A 19,022-nucleotide genomic window follows, 5' to 3' on the forward strand; every position below is an offset into this window, starting at 1 on the left:
CCTCTGCGTCCCAGAGCTTCCAGCAAGCAAGACAAAAATCAAAATAGCAAGCTGGACAGAAAAAATAGCAAACAGAGAAAAACAAGCAAGAACTTAGCTTCTGCTGGGAAGACAGGTCACAAGAACGATCCAGGAGCGAACTAGACCAATACTGGAACATTGACAGGTGGCATGGAGCAATGATCTAGGTGGAGTTAAATAGAGCAGCCAGCTAACGAATTAACCTCGTCACCTGTGGAAGGAACCTCAGAAGCCGCAGCTCCACTCACAACCACCAGAGGAAGCCCATGGACAGAACCAGCCGAAGTACCATTCATGACCACAGGAGGGAGCTTAACAACAGAATTCACAACAGTACCCCCCCTTGAGGAGGGGTCACCGAACCCTCACCAGAGCCCCCAGGCCGACCAGGACGAGCCAAATGAAAGGCACGAACCAGATCGGCAGCATGAACATCAGAGGCAAAGACCCAGGAATTATCTTCCTGACCATAACCCTTCCACTTGACCAGGTACTGGAGTTTCCGTCTCGAAATACGAGAATCCAAAATCTTCTCCACCACATACTCCAACTCCCCCTCAACCAACACCGGGGCAGGAGGATCAACGGATGGAACCACAGGCGCCACGTATCTCCGCAACAACGACCTATGGAATACATTATGGATGGCAAAAGAAGCTGGAAGGGTCAAACGAAATGACACAGGATTGAGAACCTCAGAAATCTTATACGGACCAATGAAACGAGGCTTAAACTTAGGAGAGGAAACCTTCATAGGAACATAACGAGACGACAACCAAACCAAATCCCCAACACGAAGTCAGGGACCCACACAGCGCCGGCGGTTAGCGAAACGTTGAGCCTTCTCCTGGGACAATGTCAAATTGTCCACCACATGAGTCCAAATCTGCTGCAACCTATCCACCACAGTATCTACACCAGGACAGTCCGAAGACTCAACCTGCCCTGAAGAGAAACGAGGATGGAAACCAGAATTGCAGAAAAACGGCGAAACCAAAGTAGCCGAGCTGGCCCGATTATTAAGGGCGAACTCAGCCAAAGGCAAAAAGGACACCCAATCATCCTGATCAGCAGAAACAAAGCATCTCAGATATGTTTCCAAAGTCTGATTAGTATGTTCGGTTTGGCCATTTGTCTGAGGATGGAAAGCAGAGGAAAAAGACAAATCAATGCCCATCCTAGCACAAAAGGATCGCCAAAACCTCGAAACAAACTGGGAACCTCTGTCCGAAACGATGTTCTCCGGAATGCCATGTAAACGAACCACATGCTGGAAAAACAACGGCACCAAATCAGAGGAGGAAGGCAATTTAGACAAAGGTACCAAATGGACCATCTTAGAGAAGTGATCACAAACCACCCAAATGACCGACATCTTTTGAGAGACAGGGAGATCCGAAATAAAATCCATAGAAATATGCGTCCAGGGCCTCTTCGGGACCGGCAAGGGCAAAAGCAACCCACTGGCACGAGAACAGCAGGGCTTAGCCCGAGCACAAGTCCCACAGGACTGCACAAAAGAACGCACATCCCGCGACAAAGACGGCCACCAAAAGGATCTAGCCACCAAATCTCTGGTACCAAAGATTCCAGGATGACCAGCCAACACCGAACAATGAACCTCAGAGATAACTCTACTAGTCCATTTATCAGGGACAAACAGTTTCTCCGCTGGGCAACGGTCAGGTCTATCAGCCTGAAATTTTTGCAGCACCCGCCGCAAATCAGGGGAGATGGCAGACAAAATTACCCCCTCTTTGAGAATACCCGCCGGCTCAGGAACACCCGGAGAGTCGGGCACAAAACTCCTTGACAGGGCATCAGCCTTCACATTCTTAGAGCCCGGAAGGTACGAAACCACAAAATCAAAACGGGAGAAAAATAGCGACCAACGAGCCTGTCTAGGATTCAACCGTTTGGCAGACTCGAGATAAGTCAAGTTCTTGTGATCCGTCAAGACCACCACGCGATGTTTAGCTCCTTCAAGCCAATGACGCCACTCCTCGAATGCCCACTTCATGGCCAACAACTCTCGATTGCCAACATCATAATTGCGCTCAGCAGGCGAAAACTTTCTAGAAAAGAAGGCACATGGCTTCATCACCGAGCCATCAGAACTTCTTTGCGACAAAACAGCTCCTGCTCCAATCTCAGAAGCATCAACCTCGACCTGAAACGGGAGCGAAACATCTGGCTGGCACAACACAGGGGCAGAAGAAAAACGACGCTTCAACTCCTGAAAAGCTTCCACAGCCGCAGAAGACCAATTGACCACATCAGCACCTTTCTTGGTCAAATCAGTCAACGGTTTAGCAACACTAGAAAAATTACTGATGAAGCGACGATAAAAATTAGCAAAGCCCAGGAACATTTGCAGACTCTTCACAGATGTCGGCTGAGTCCAATCGTAAATGGCCTGGACTTTAACAGGGTCCATCTCGATAGTAGAAGGGGAAAAAATGAAACCCAAAAATGAAACCTTCTGAACTCCAAAGAGACACTTAGACCCCTTCACAAACAAAGAATTAGCACGAAGGACCTGGAACACCATTCTGACCTGCTTCATGTGAGACTCCCAATCATCCGAGAAGACCAAAATATCATCCAAATATACAATCAGGAATTTATCCAGGTATTCTCGGAAGATGTCATGCATAAAGGACTGAAATACTGATGGAGCATTGGAAAGCCCGAATGGCATAACCAGGTACTCAAAATGGCCCTCGGGCGTATTAAATGCTGTTTTCCATTCATCGCCCTGTTTAATACGCACAAGATTATACGCACCACGAAGATCTATCTTGGTGAACCAACTAGCCCCCTTAATCCGAGCAAATAAATCAGACAGCAGCGGCAAAGGGTACTGAAATTTGACTGTGATCTTATTAAGAAGGCCGTAATCAATACAAGGTCTTAAAGAACCATCCTTCTTGGCCACAAAAAAGAACCCTGCTCCTAACGGTGATGACGACGGGCGAATATGACCCTTCTCCAAGGATTCCTTTACATAACTCCGCATAGCGGTGTGCTCAGGTACAGATAAATTGAACAGTCGGCCCTTAGGAAACTTACTACCAGGAATCAAATTGATAGCACAATCGCAATCCCTATGAGGAGGTAGGGCACTGGATTTGGGCTCATCAAATACATCCCGGTAATCCGACAAAAACTCCGGGACTTCAGAAGGGGTGGATGACGAAATAGAAAAAATTGGAACATCACCATGTACCCCCTGACAACCCCAGCTGGACACAGACATAGATTTCCAATCCAATACTGGATTATGGACCTGTAGCCATGGCAACCCCAAAACGACCACATCATGCAGATTATGCAATACCAGAAAGCGGATATCCTCCTGATGTGCAGGAGCCATGCACATGGTCAATTGGGTCCAGTACTGGGGCTTATTCTTGGCCAAAGGCGTAGCATCAATTCCTCTCAATGGAATAGGATACTGCAAGGGCTCCAAGAAAAAACCACAGCGCCTAGCAAACTCCCAAGTCCATCAAATTCAGGGCAGCGCCTGAATCCACAAATGCCATAACAGAATAGGATGACAAAGAGCAAATCAGAGTAACGGACAATAGAAATTTCGACTGTACCGTACCAATGGTGGCAGACCTAGCGAACCGCTTAGTGCGCTTAGGACAATCGGAGATAGCATGAGTGGAATCACCACAGTAAAAACACAGCCCATTCCGACGTCTGTGTTCTTGCCGTTCAGCTCTGGTCAAAGTCCTATCACATTGCATAGGCTCAGGTCTATGCTCAGATAATACCGCCAAATGGTGCACAACTTTACGCTCACGCAAGCGTCGATCGATCTGAATGGCCAAAGACATAGACTCATTCAGACCAGCAGGCATGGGAAATCCCACCATGACATCCTTAAGGGCTTCAGAGAGACCCTTTCTGATAATTGCTGCCAGCGCGCATTCATTCCACTGAGTGAGTACAGACCACTTCCTAAACTTCTGACAATATATCTCTACCTCATCCTGAAACTGACACAGAGCCAGCAAGATTTTCTCTGCCTGATCCACTGAATTTGGTTCATCATAAAGCAATCCAAGTGCCAGAAAAAACGCATCAACATCACGCAATGTCGGATCTCCTGGCGCAAGGGAAAATGCCCAGTCCACGTAACAAAGAAATAATGATTTTCACTTGTTGAACAGGGTCACCTGAGGAGCGAGGTTTCAAAGCAAGAAACAATTTACAATTATTTTTGAAATTCAGAAAGTTAGATCTATCCCCAAAAAACAAATCAGGAATTGGAATCCTAGGCTCTAACATCGGATTCTGAACCACAAAATCTTGAATGTTTTGTACCTTTGCAGTGAGATTATCCATACAAGAGGACAGACCTTGAATGTCCATATCTACACCTGTATCCTGAACCACCCAGAGGTAAAGGGGAAAAGAGAGACAAAACACACTGCAAAGAAAAAAAAATGGTCTCAGAACTTCTCTTATCCCTCTATTGAGATGCATTAATACTTTTGGCCACATGTACTGTTATGACCTGGTGGTGAGGACAATAATGGACCTGGTGGTTAAGAGCACACGGAATGACCTGATAGTTACTAATAATACAGGACAAGCTCTGAGACGTGGGAACTCTGCTGACCGCAATCCCTAATCCTATCACACACACTAGAAATAACCGTGGAGCGCTCCTGACGCTCCCTAGGCGCCTCGTCACAGCCTAAGGAACTAGCTAGCCCTAAAGATAGAAAAATAAAGCCTACCTTGCCTCAGAGAAATTCCCCAAAGGAACAGGCAACCCCCCACATATAATGACTGTGAGTTAAGATGAAAATTACAAACACAGAGATGAAATAGATTTAGCAAAGTGAGGCCCGACTTACTGAACAGACAGAGGATAGGAAAGGTAACTTTGCGGTCAGCACAAAAAACTACAAAAAGACCACGCAGAGGGCGCAAAAAGACCCTCCGCACCGACTCATGGTGCGGTGGCGCTCCCTCTGCGTCCCAGAGCTTCCAGCAAGCAAGACAAAAATCAAAATAGCAAGCTGGACAGAAAAAGTAGCAAACCGAGAAAAACAAGCAGGAACTTAGCTTCTGCTGGGAAGACAGGTCACAAGAACGATCCAGGAGCGAACTAGACCAATACTGGAACATTGACAGGTGGCATGGAGCAATGATCTAGGTGGAGTTAAATAGAGCAGCCAGCTAACGAATTAACCTCGTCACCTGTGGAAGGAACCACAGAAGCCGCAGCCCCACTCACAACCACCAGAGGAAGCCCATGGACAGAACCAGCCGAAGTACCATTCATGACCACAGGAGGGAGGTTAACAACAGAATTCACAACAGATAACACCTCTATATACAGTAGATAACACAGGACCCACCATTCTCATTAGATGATGTCAGAGCTCACCTCCTCCTCCTGTACAATGACTGACTCATAACGCCTCTATATTCAGTAGGTAACACAAGATCCACCATTCACAATAGGTGATGTCACAGCTCACCTCCTCCTCCTGTACAATAACGGATAACTCCTATATATATGCAGTAGATAACACAGGATCCACAATTCATAGTAGGTGATGTTGTCACAGCTCACCTCCTCCTCCTGTACAATGACTGATAACCTCTATATGCAGTAGATAACACAGGATCCACCATTCACAATAGGTGATGTCACAGCTCACCTCCTCCTCCTCCTGTACAATGACTGATAACACCTCTATATACAGTAGATAACACAGGATTCACCATTCATAATAGGTGATGTCACAGCTCACCTCCTCCTGTACAATGACTGATAACACCTCTGTATACAGTAGATAACACAGGATCCACCATTCACAATAGGTGATGTCACAGCTCACCTCCTCCTCCTGTACAATGACTGATAACGCCTCTATATACAGTAGATAACACAGGATCCACCATTCACAATAGATGATATCACAGCTCACCTCCTCCTCCTCCTGTACAATGACTGATAACACCTCTATATATACAGTAGGTAACATAAGATAAATATGATGCATTGGCTACATGTTGCCACTAGGGGACACCATAAGGATTTATCACACTGGTCTATGCAGTGCTCGCAGTGTCAGACATTGATGAACCGATCTAGGACCTGTGAACCGTGTCTTTCATGGCAGGACAGCTTCCATGCGGGAGTCCCAGCAGGTGGCCCTGGACAGCGAGATGCTCGATACAATCCCCAAACTTTACGTCAATCGAGAGGAGCAGATAGAGATGAAGATGGAGTGTCGGGGGAATATGAATAAGACGTGCAGCGGGCCTGCGGTGGTGACCGTCAAGGTGAGGGGTTTTCAGAGACGGCCGGGTACAGTGGTACGAGGACCAGTTCCCTTAAATAATCTCTTCTGGAAATCCTGTCGTCTATAGTTTGCAGGAATGCAGATGGAAGAAGCCATAAGCCAACAGCTCCACGTTCTGCGGAGGGAAATGAAGCAACTGCAGGCTGAGGCCACCAAACCTACTCAGCTCAACATCATAGAAACCGCCGTTCATCTGGAGAACTTCATCACGTGAGTGGGTGCAGAGTGGGGGGTGTTCGGCGTTCATGCACACGGGTCGGCAGGTGTACGTCCAATACTCGAGCAGGTGTACGTCCAATACTCGGGCAGGTGTACGTCCAATACTCAGGCAGGTGTACGTCCAATACTCGGGCAGGTGTACGTCCAATGCTCGGGCAGATGTACGTCCAATACTTGAGCAGGTGTATGTCCAATACTCGGGCAGGTGTACGTCCAATACTCGGGCAGGTGTACGTCCAATACTCGGGCAGGTGTACGTCCAATACTCGGGCAGGTGTACGTCCAATGCTCGGGCAGGTGTACGTCCAATGCTCGGGCAGATGTACGTCCAATACTTGAGCAGGTGTACGTCCAATACTCAGGCAGGTGTACGTCCAATACTCGGGCAGGTGTACGTCCAATACTCGGGCAGGTGTACGTCCAATGCTCGGGCAGGTGTAGGTCCAATACTCGGGCAGGTGTACGTCCAATACTCGGGCAGGTGTACGTCGAATACTCGGGCAGGTGTACGTCCAATACTCGGGCAGGTGTACGTCCAATACTCGGGCAGGTGTACGTCCAATACTCGGGCAGGTGTACGTCCAATACTCGGGCAGGTGTACGTCCAATACTCGGGCAGGTGTACGTCCAATACTCGGGCAGGTGTACGTCCAATGCTCGGGCAGGTGTACGTGCAGTGCTCGGGCAGGTGTATGTCCAATACTCGGACAGGCGTACGTCCAATACTCGGGCAGGTGGAAGTCCAATACTCGGGCAGGTGTACGTCCAATACTCGGGCAGGTGTACGTCCAATACTCGGGCAGGTGTACGTCCAATACTCGGGCAGGTGTACGTCCAGTACTCGGGCAGGTGTACGTCCAATACTCGGGCAGGTGTACGTCCAATGCTCGGGCAGGTGTACGTCCAATGCTCGGGCAGGTGTACGTCCAATGCTCGGGCAGGTGTACATCCAATACTCGGGCAGGTGTACGTCCAATGCTCGGGCAGGTGTACGTTAGGGTGCCAAGGTAAAATGAACTTTGCAAATTGGTAAGTCTTACCCCTCAAATTTGTTCCTTTTGGCATAAGGATTCACCATGTAAAATATGTTGACATTAAATTTAGATTTACCACTTGCTGGGCCCTTCTACTGGCTATTAGCAAAACACTGCAGGTTCATTCCTAATCTGGACCGGCAGTGCTAGGACTCAACCCTCCCCTACCTGGCCTTGCTACAATATATATTATGTTCCTGTTTTCTCGCCCTGGGCTACATGTGTGTGCAGGCATCATAAGCCCAGGCTTGTCTTCCTCTGTCCCTCTTATGCCTGGAGCAGTGAGCAGATGACCATCTCTGGGTGGACGGTGCCCTCATATCTTAGTCCTGTTCCTCATGAACCTTCCTTGTCCCCACATAGTGCTCTTGTAAATGCGTACAAAGTGCAGTCTCCGCAGGAGATCCAGAAGATTGGAATCGGGACCTTCTTCGCTGTGGTTGAATTTGTGTGTGACGAGACTCAGCGCCATCCTCCATCTCGCCAGTTCTTCACCTCCTGCATTGAAATACTGGGACAGGTAGGTTTTCTCATACTTGGAATAGCTTTACAACATTCTCATGTCCGCTTGCCAGGTCTATCCGACATTCAGCTGTTTATACACTATACCCCAAACTTCGGCTGTCCTCCTAGCCATCAGACTGGCCGCAAATCATGTTTATGTCAATGGGATGTAATGTGTCTGACTCAGCTGGTCATAGAGACGTGCATCGTAGGATCTGCCCCGAGGTCAAATCCAACATGTCTATGAAGTTTCTGTGTTCTCTGGTTTCCTCCCAAACATCCCCAATGATTTATTGCCTCCGGCATTATATGTGCGCACTTCAGATGTCAGTGTCGGTGTAAACCAGTACTCTGCAGTCACGTCTGACACTCAGGTGACAGATGGATTGTGTGTCGGCTCCTACAATATTTGTCACTTCTGTCTCTAAATTGTGCGTCTTGGTCCTTTCTCGTCGCAGGTGTTTATAAGCGGGACCCAGTCCGAATGTCGGCCAATACTGCAAACTATCCTGCAGAATCGGAGGCTGTGTAACCTACTGTCTCCATATTTCACCCCCGCCGCCTCTCCCGGAGAGTTTGTGCATCTGTACGAGAAAGTGGTGGAGTCCATTTCTGAAGACAATAGTGATGTGATCTTTATGCTGCTGACTAAGGTAGGTCATAATCACTTTAGAGAGATCAGGATCGTGTTTTATCAAAAACTAAGGGTAATGGAGACGTAGCAGAGCTGAGTTGCGAAGATAGCAAAGCTGAGTTGCGGACGTGGCAGAACTGAGTTGGGGACGTGACAGAGCCAATTTGCGGACATGACAGAGCTGATTTGCAGACGTGGCAGAGCCGGGGTGGGGACGTGGCTGAGATGAGTTGGGGACGTAGCCGAGCTGAGTTGGGGACGTGGCCGAGATGAGTTGGGGCTGTGGCAAAGCCGAGTTGGGGACGTGGCTGAGATGAGTTGGGGACGTGGCTGAGATGAGTTGGGGACGTGGCCGAGATGAGTTGGGGCTGTGGCAAAGCCGAGTTGGGGACGTGGCCGAGATGAGTTGGAGATGTGGCTGAGATGAGTTGGGGACGTGGCAGAGCCGAGTTTGAGACGTGGCAGAGCCGAGTTGGGGACGTGGCAGAGCCGAGTTTGAGACATGGCAGAGCCGAGTTGGGGATGTGGCAGAGCCGAGTTTGAGACGTGGCAGAGCCGAGTTGGGGACGTGGCAGAGCCGAGTTTGAGACATGGCAGAGCCGAGTTGGGGACGTGGCAGAGCCAAGTTGGGGACGTGGCAGAGCCGAGTTGGGGACGTGGCAGAGCTGAATTGTAAATGCACCAGGGCCAATTTGTGGGCGCATCATGGTGAAACTTCAGAATTAGCAGAGCTGAGTTGCTGAGTTCACCTGCGGGTTTATGTAGTGATGCAGGGCTATGGTCGTCCTGGATGACAAGCTGCTGCCACATCTGTCCCGTCCCGCTGTTCCCTATTACCTGTACAGCTCATTGTTGCAGCCGCCGGCCCCATTCACAATTTTCTTGTTGTTATTTTGCAGTTTGATCTTAACCACTGGTTGAATTCTGCAAAGCCTTCCATGTCTGAGCGGAGCAAGCTGCTGGAGTCGGTGCACCTGGCTCTGACCCTGTGCGGCCTGACCCCGGAGGACGATCTGCTGATGCCTTTCAATATATTCTGCAAGCACTGGAACTCCATCCTGCGCTACCAGTTCCCGGACCATTACAGCGACTGCCTGAGGCTGCTCATGCAGAGTAAGCCGTCCTCTTGGCTCACATTGAACCCGCTCTTACCTGCACTTTCCCTTTAGGAGATTTAACTATAAGATGCATTATTGGCTCAGATAGCGTAACCACAGCGCGGCCCCAAGAAGACGGAAACTTGCTGCACTTTTGCACAGTTTGGCGCCGCAGTAGTTTTGTGAATGTATGGCCTTATGATATTTCTTCTGTTCCCGCTTATTTTTTCCAGGCTCCTCAGAGCAGCTGCTAAGTCCAGAGTGCTGGAAAACATCTCTGAAAGCAGTGGGATGTTACACCCCAAGAGTTCTGCCAAGTACCGTCAAGCTGGACCCTAAAGATCCCCTCATATTTCCAAATTGCACAAACAAAACGATGCTGTCGGCAGAGCAGGTTGGTCGGCTATCAGTCTGTGGCGGGTCTCAGCACATCCCTTCGCTCTCTGCTGGTATGCCTTACTCACCCTTCCCTGGTCCAGCACTGAGTATCCCCAGCACTGCTGCCGTTGTCCGTTATTGTCTGAACTTAGCAGCTCTGCCCGAGTTGACAGCACATGCAGCTAAGCTCACTGATTGGTTGCAGCGCTGTGACGTCAGCGCTGCAGACAATAACTGAAACCAGGAGCAGCGGCGGAAACTCAGTGCTGGACCAGGGGATGGTGAGAGCAAACAGTTTGTTTTCTGGAAGCACACAATCTTTTTAAGATGTCCATTGTCACTGATGCTCTATAGTTATCCTGACCGTGCTATGTACATGTGTGCACAGCGTAGCTGAGCGTGCATACACTGGGGAGAGAGGAATAATCTGCCACCAGACCAGATCCGGTAGCGTTCTAGATTTTGTAAAAAGGATCGTGGAAATCCAACATGGCGCATTTGTCTATCCTCCTGACAATGATCATCGAGTCGGGACTCCTCCGTAATCAGCCATTGTGAAGTCATGAAGTTTTTTGTTGCTGTTTTCCCTGTTTCTTTCTAGGTCCTGGAGACCATTAAATGGCTTTCAGACTTTTTCAGCAAGTTGCGTCTTTCTAAACCCGACTTTCAGAGCTTCGGGTTGTTGTCCAAATGGAGTCCGTATGTCCCGGAGGTGAAGACCTTCCTGGAATATCTGGTGAAGAGCCACATCGACTATGAGGTTCTCCATATCAAGCAGGAAGCAATGGGGAATCCTACAGTGCAGACAGGTAATGGGATGTGTATGTACCGGGGCTGGGGAGACGGCGCCACATATGTGATCATTTACACGCAAGCAATGCTGCCTGATAAAGGGGCAGAAACAGGTATCTGCAAAGGTCGGAAGTAATTTTCACATGGAAAATATTTCCTACGTTAGTACTATTGCTTTTTTTTCGGTTGCATCTATAATATAACGCTGGGAGCATCACTCTGTCCGAAGCCTTTATAGACTGTGCAAGCGCAAGCGCCGGCGTAGTCTGGCCCCCACAGACTGACGCTCCCAGGAGATCGCGGTATGCGTAAACACTAAACGCACACCGCGATCTCCACCGGAGAGTCAGGGACCGCCAGGAGGGTAAGTATATTGACCTGTCCTCCGTTCCAGCGCTGCGTGCGGCTCCGTCTCCCGGGTCCTCTGCTGTGACGTTCACAGTTCAGAGTGCGCGATGACGCGCTTAATGCGCGCCGGCGCCGCCCTCTGACTGAACGGTCACAGCCAGAGCAGCCGGAAGATGGCGGCGCGCAGCGGTGGAACGGGACAGACAGGTGAGTATAGCAAGTGCTGGGGGCCTGAGCTAGCGGTGATACCGTCACCTGACCCCCACAGCGCGCTGGTGTCCCCGCCTGCTCAGGCCCCCAGCACTCGGCACCCAGCGACCATAGGTGAGTATGGTATTTTTTTTTTTATATATGGCAGCAGCATACGGGGCATATACAATGGAGCATCTTATGGGGGGCATATAATACAATGGAGCATCTTATGGGGGGCATATAATACAATGGAGAATCTTATGGGGGGCATATAATACAATGGAGCATCTTATGGGGGGCATATAATACAATGGAGCATCTTATGTGGGGCATATAATACAATGGAGCATCTTATGGGGGGCATATAATACAATGGAGCATCTTATGGGGGGCATATAATACAATGGAGCATCTTATGGGGGGCATATAATACAATGGAGCATCTTATGGGGCCATCAACCATAATGGAGCAGTGTACGGGGGCATATATTATGGAGCATCTTATGGGGGCCATAAACCTTTATGGAGTAGTGTACGGGGGCATACACACTGGAGCGTCTTATGGGGGCCATAAACCTTTATGGAGCAGTGTACGGGGGGCATACACACTGGAGCGTCTTATGGGGGCCATAAACCTTTATGGAGCAGTGTACGGAGGCATACACTATGGAGCCTCTTATGGGGGCCATCAATCTTTATGGAGCAGTGTACGGGGGCATATACTATGGTGCATGTTATGGGGGCCATCAATCTTTATGGAGCAGTGTATGGGGGGGGGGGGGGGGCATACACTATGGAGCATCTTATGGGGGCCATAAACCATAATGGAGCAGTGTACGGGGCATATACTATGGAGCATCTTATGGGGGCCATCAACCATAATGGAGCAGCTTATGGGGCATATGGATGGGAGAAGCAAATTAAAGAATGGTGGCGCAGGATGGGAGCAGCACATGACAGAACGGGGGCGCAGGATGGGAGCAGCACATGACAGAACGGGGGCGCAGGATGGGAGCAGCACATGACAGAATAGGGGCACAGGATGGGAGCAGCACATGACAGAACGGGGGCACAGGATGGGAGCAGCACATGACAGGATGGGGGCGCAGGATGGGAGCAGCAAATGACAGAATGGAGGCGCAGGATGGGTTCAGAACATGTCAGAATGGAGGCACAAGATGGGTGCAACACATGGCAGGATGGGGGCGCAGGATGGGAACAGCACATGTCACAATGGGGGCACAAGATGGGTGCAACACATGGCAGGATGGGGGCGCAGGATGGGTGCAGCACGTGACAGGATGGGGATGCAGGATTGGAGCAGCACATGTCAGAATGGGGGTGCAGGATGGGTGCAGCACATGTCAGGATGGGGACGCAGGATGGAGCAGCACATGACAGGATGGGGACGCAGGATGGGAGCAGCACATGACAGGATGGGGACGCAGGATTGAGCAGCACATGACAGGATGGGGACGCAGGATGGAGCAGCACATGTCAGAATGGGGGTGCAGGATTGGAGCAGCACATGTCAGGATGGGGACGCAGGATGGAGCAGCACATGACAGGATGGGAGCAGCACATGACAGGATGGGGACGCAGGATGGAGCAGCACATGACAGGATGGGGACGCAGGATGGAGCAGCACATGAGAGGATGGGGACGCAGGATGGAGCCGCACATGACAGGATGGGGACGCAGGATGGGAGCAGCACATGTCAGAATGGGGACGCAGGATGGGTGCAGCACATGTCAGGATGGGGACGCAGGATGGGAGCAGCACATGACAGGATGGGGACGCAGGATGGGAGCAGCACATGACAGGATGGGGACGCAGGATGGAGCACCACATGACAGGATGGGGACGCAGGATGGAGCAGCACATGACAGGATGGGGACGCAGGATGGAGCAGCTCATGACAGGATGGAGACCATATACCAATATAGATGCTCGCCACCCGGGCGTAGAACGGGTTCAATAGCTAGTTGTATATAGGAAACAGGCAGAAGTGCAATATTATGGGATTTCTTGAACCCCCTTTTATAAATTAGCTCTACACTATTAGGGAAATGACTGCCGGGACCACCAGCAATCATCTAACATCCCCCATAAATATTATATGAAAGTTGGCCAAACTCACAGATTACTACTCATCTGATGACTGCGGGGGGGCAGAGTAAGAAATCTGTCTTGTATCGGCCTTAATAAATCCCCTCTTTCCTATCACCAATGTCTTTTCACTGGAAGTTCCCATTCAAGAAGTTTCCAAGCATCAATGTATTGATAGCTTATCCTAAGGAGAGGCCAGAAAACACTGGGGGAGCCGGACTCTCGGCGTCCCCACCAATGTTGCAGCCTGTGCACTGTTGACTTTGCTCCTTCTTCCCGCGCACCAGACGGGGTAATATGCAGCCCAGCCTAAGAAGAGGCCATTAATATCGCAGCCTCTATAATATGTACGATGACCAGATAATGGCTCTCAAGTAAAGGATTTGCAATGTGCGGCATTTTTCTCCTTTTTAGGTTGTTTTTTTATTATTTTTAAATACACCTTCTTGCAGATTACTGTATTTGGATCCTTTTCTCACTGTGATAATGCAAATGAACAAAATTCTCCCCTTCTTCCTTGTATTTAGTGCTGAAATCTCTACATTCGGTCATCACCGAGCTCTTTAAGCCATGGATAATGGTCCTGGATAAAGATGATAATAGGTAAGATAACGTTGCATTTCTCAGGCCCAGCGTCTAATTCTACGCTCTGAGGTTTCTGGCAATCACGACGTCACAAAGGCCGAGCATTTCCATTCAATTCTTCACCAATTTCCATATATTGGTTTGTGGTCCGATATCTTCAATGCATCTTACAGGTTCTATGCTTTAGCCATGATGTTCGGTATTGAAGACCGTATTATGCGTCATTTGTGCACATGGATTTCCTATAAAGTATTGTCTGTTTATGGGATGTCTCCTTCTTAAATCCTATATTCCCCAGTGTAAAATAAAAACATCAGATACTCCTCTCCTGCAGCGGCGCTGTCCCAGCGATGCCGCGTGAGCACTGCAGCCAATCAGCAGCTGTTCATGGGCTACCTCGCTCACACAAGCCTCAGACTTCCGCAGAGAAGTGTGTGTACTGCAGGCCATTACTGGATGCTGATTGGCTGCAGGAGACGCGGCATAATAATGTCATACAAGTTCCAGGAGAACCGGCGCCAACATCGCTAGAACGGCGCCAGCATTGGAAGTGAGTGTCTGGTATTTTTATTTTACTTTATTTTATTATTTATTTTATTTAGTCACCCTATGTGACTGCAGACAAGTAAATCCTCACATCGCAGGCACTTCGTGCGTGTGACTGCAAGTATGTGATTTTCATACAAGCGGTCACATACCAACTAGACGTGTGCCGCCTCGCTCACTGCAAGTGGATTGAGTGAGGCTGGACAAGTCTAGTCGAACGTCGTGCTGCCTACCTGGCGCTCGAGTCCGACACATCGCTGATCGGGTGGACAGATTATTGGGAGGGGCTGGTGAGGACCCAGCGGTCATGGTGCACATTGGCACTAATGACAAAGTTAGAGGTAGGTGGAAGGTCCTTAAAGATGATTTCAGGGAATTAGGCTGCAAGCTGAAAGCAAGGACCTCCAACGTGGTATTTTCCGAAATACTGCCGGTACCACGTGCCACGCCAGAGAGGCAACGGGAGATTAGGGAGGTTAATAAGTGGCTCAAGAATTGGTGTAGGAAGGAGGGGTTTGGGTTCCTGCAGAACTGGGCCGACTTCTCAGTTGGCTACAGGCTCTACGCTAGGGACGGGCTGCACCTCAATGGGGAGGGTGCAGCTGTGCTGGGGGAGAGAATGGCTAGAAGGTTGGAGGAGTGTTTAAACTAGGAATTGGGGGGGAGGGTATTCATTTTATAGGAGGGGAAGATAGTGCAGACAGAGTCCTGGGCACAAATAAGGAAGTTGGGGGTGGCGGTGGCATGGGGGGTGGGGTCAGAACAGTTAATAATTTAAGAAATAGAAGTACAGAGAGGAACATAAAGTGCATGTATACTAATGCCAGAAGCCTCGCCAACAAAATGGACGAATTAGAACTAATGTTGTTGGAGCATAATTATGACATGGTGGGGATATCTGAAACGTGGCTGGATGAGAGCCATGACTGGGCTGTTAACTTGCAGGGCTATAGCCTGTTCAGAAATGACCGTACAGATAAGCGAGGGGGAGGGGTGTGTCTATATGTAAAATCATCCTTAAAACCCATCCTGCGCGATAATATAGGTGAATTTAATGAAAATGTAGAATCCCTGTGGGTGGAGATAAGGGGAGGGGGAAAAAATAATAAATTACTGATAGGGGTTTATTATAAATCTCCAAAAATAATGGAAGCAATGGAGAATATCCTCGTAAAGCAAATAGATGAAGCTGCGACTCAAGGAGAAGTCATTATTATGGGGGAATTCAACTACCCTGAAATAGATTGGGGAACAGAAACCTGCAGTTCCAGCAAAGGTAATCGGTTTTTGACAATTATGAGAGACAATTACCTTTCACAACTGGTTCAGGACCCAACAAGAAGGGGGGCACTGCTAGACCTAATATTAACCAACAGGCCAGACCGCATATCAAATATAAGGGTTGGGGGTTACTTGGGAAATAGCGATCACAAAATAATAAGTTTTCATGTATCCTTTAAAAAGATGTGTAGTAGAGGGGTTACAAGGACACTAAACTTCAGGAGGGCAAATTTCCAACGGATGAGAGAGGATCTTGGTGCAATTAACTGGGACGATATCCTGAGACACAAAAATACACAGAGAAAATGGGAGACGTTTATTAGCATCCTGGATAGGACCTGTGCACAGTATATACCGTATGGGAATAAACATATTAGAAATAGGAGGAAACCAATATGGCTAAATAGAGCTGTAAGGGGCGCAATAAGGGACAAAAAGAAAGCATTTAGAGAATTAAAGGAAGTAGGTAGTGAGGAGGCATTAAATAAATACAGAAAATTAAATAAATTCTGTAAAAAGCAAATCAAGGCAGCAAAGATTGAGACAGAGAGACTCATTGCCAGAGAGAGTAAAAATAATCCTAAAATATTCTTTAACTACATAAATAGTAAGAAACTAAAAAATGATAGTGTTGGCCCCCTTAAAAATAGTCTGGGTGAGATGGTGGATGAGGATGAGGAAAAAGCCAATATGCTAAATGACTTTTTTTCATCAGTATTTACACAAGAAAATCCCATGGCAGACAAAATGTCTAGTGATAAAAATTCCCAATTAAATGTCACCTGCTTAACCCAGCAGGAAGTGCGGCGGCGTCTAAAAATCACTAAAATTGACAAATCTCCGGGCCCGGATGGGATACACCCTCGAGTACTGCAGGAATTAAGTACAGTCATTGATAGACCATTATTTTTAATCTTTAAAGACTCCATAATAACAGGGTCTGTGCCACAGGACTGGCGTATAGCAAATGTGGTGCCAATATTCAAAAAGGGAACAAAAACTGAACTCGGAAACTATAGGCCAGTAAGCTTAACCTCTACTGTGGGTAAAATCCTGGAGGGCATTCTAAGGGATGCTATACTGGAGTATCTGAAGAGGAATAACCTCATGACCCAGTATCAGCACGGGTTTACTAGGGACCGTTCATGTCAGACTAATTTGATCAGTTTCTATGAAGAGGTAAGTTCCGGATTGGACCAAGGGAACCCAGTGGATGTAGTGTATATGGACTTTTCAAAAGCTTTTGATACGGTGCCACACAAAAGGTTGATACATAAAATGAGAATAATGGGGATAGGGGAAAATATGTGCAAGTGGGTTGAGAGCTGGCTCAGGGATAGGAAACAAAGGGTGGTTATTAATGGAGCACACTCGGACTGGGTAGCGGTTAGCAGTGCGGTACCACAGGGGTCAGTATTGGGCCCTCTTCTTTTTAACATATTTATTAATGACCTTGTAGGGGGCATTCAGAGTAGAATTTCAATATTTGCAGATGACACTAAACTCTGCAGGGTAATCAATACAGAGGAGGACAATTTTATATTACAGGATGATTTATGTAAACTAGAAGCTTGGGCTGATAAATGGCAAATGAGCTTTAATGGGGATAAATGTAAGGTCATGCACTTGGGTAGAAGTAATAAGATATATAATTATGTGCTTAATTCTAAAACTCTGGGCAAAACCGTCAATGAAAAAGACCTGGGTGTATGGGTGGATGACAAACTTAAATTCAGTGGCCAGTGTCAGGCAGCTGCTACAAAGGCAAATAAAATAATGGGATGCATTAAAAGAGGCATAGATGCTCATGAGGAGAACATAATTTTACCTCTATACAAGTCACTAGTTCGACCACATTTAGAATACTGTGCACAGTTCTGGTCTCCGGTGTATAAGAAAGACATAGCTGAACTGGAGCGGGTGCAGAGAAGAGCGACCAAGGTTATTAGAGGACTGGGGGGTCTGCAATACCAAGATAGGTTATTACACTTGGGGCTATTTAGTTTGGAAAAACGAAGACTAAGGGGTGATCTTATTTTAATGTATAAATATATGAGGGGACAGTACAAAGACCTTTCTGATGATCTTTTTAATCATAGACCTGAAACAGGGACAAGGGGGCATCCTCTGCGGTTGGAGGAAAAAAGGTTTAAGCATAATAACAGACGTGGATTCTTTACTGTAAGAGCAGTGAGACTATGGAACTCTCTGCCGTGTGATGTTGTAATGAGTGATTCATTACTTAAATTTAAGAGGGGACTGGATACCTTTCTGGAAAAGTATAATGTTACAGGGTATATACACTAGATTCCTTGATAGGGCGTTGATCCAGGGAACTAGTCTGATTGCCGTATGTGGAGTCGGGAAGGAATTTTTTTCCCCAATGTGGAGCTTACTCTTTGCACATGGGTTTTTTTTGCCTTCCTCTGGATCAACATGTTAGGGCATGTTAGGTTAGGCTATGGGTTGAACTAGATGGACATATAGTCTTCCTTCAACCTTAATAACTATGTAACTATGTAGTCGGAATGTGTCCAGTAGTATGCAAATCGTAAACTTGCGGTCACATGACCACTCTGTGTTTGCACCAACAGTGGATGAAGAATCCTCAGTTTGCATAATGTGAGGATTCACAGGTGTGCAGTCACATAGAATAGAGTAGCCTAAGGCTGGACAGCCCGTTTAAAGGTACCGTCACACTCAGCGACGCTGCAGCGATATAGACAACGAGCCGATCTAAACTAGATCGCTGGAGCGTTGCTGTTTAGGTCGGTGTAGAGACGTCAAACACAGCAGCTCCAGAACGATGCAGGAGCGATCCAGTGATGTAACGGCGACTCACTTCTCGTTCTCGCTGGTTGTTAGCTCCATGTCAAACAGCCGGAGTGTACCGATCCGACACACATCTAGGGGCCCTATGCTCGTTGCTGGCGTCGTTGCTTTTGA

The 19,022-nt window shown here is 48.1% G+C and overlaps 1 protein-coding gene across 1 annotated transcript in view; it reads left to right on the forward strand.

Annotated features, from left to right (window-relative positions):
- EPG5 (ectopic P-granules 5 autophagy tethering factor) overlaps positions 1-19,022 on the forward strand; it is a 143,464-nt gene that overhangs the window by 82,120 nt on the left and 42,322 nt on the right. The window contains exons 27-34 of the mRNA XM_069747033.1: positions 6,174-6,336; positions 6,424-6,566; positions 7,973-8,129; positions 8,572-8,766; positions 9,647-9,860; positions 10,078-10,238; positions 10,824-11,031; positions 14,192-14,267. Coding sequence (XP_069603134.1) covers positions 6,174-6,336; positions 6,424-6,566; positions 7,973-8,129; positions 8,572-8,766; positions 9,647-9,860; positions 10,078-10,238; positions 10,824-11,031; positions 14,192-14,267 — 1,317 coding nt within the window. The remainder of the gene's footprint in view (positions 1-6,173; positions 6,337-6,423; positions 6,567-7,972; positions 8,130-8,571; positions 8,767-9,646; positions 9,861-10,077; positions 10,239-10,823; positions 11,032-14,191; positions 14,268-19,022) is intronic.

This window comes from Ranitomeya imitator, chromosome 1 (assembly GCF_032444005.1).
Source record: "Ranitomeya imitator isolate aRanImi1 chromosome 1, aRanImi1.pri, whole genome shotgun sequence".
In the NCBI taxonomy this organism is placed as follows: domain Eukaryota; kingdom Metazoa; phylum Chordata; class Amphibia; order Anura; family Dendrobatidae; genus Ranitomeya; species Ranitomeya imitator.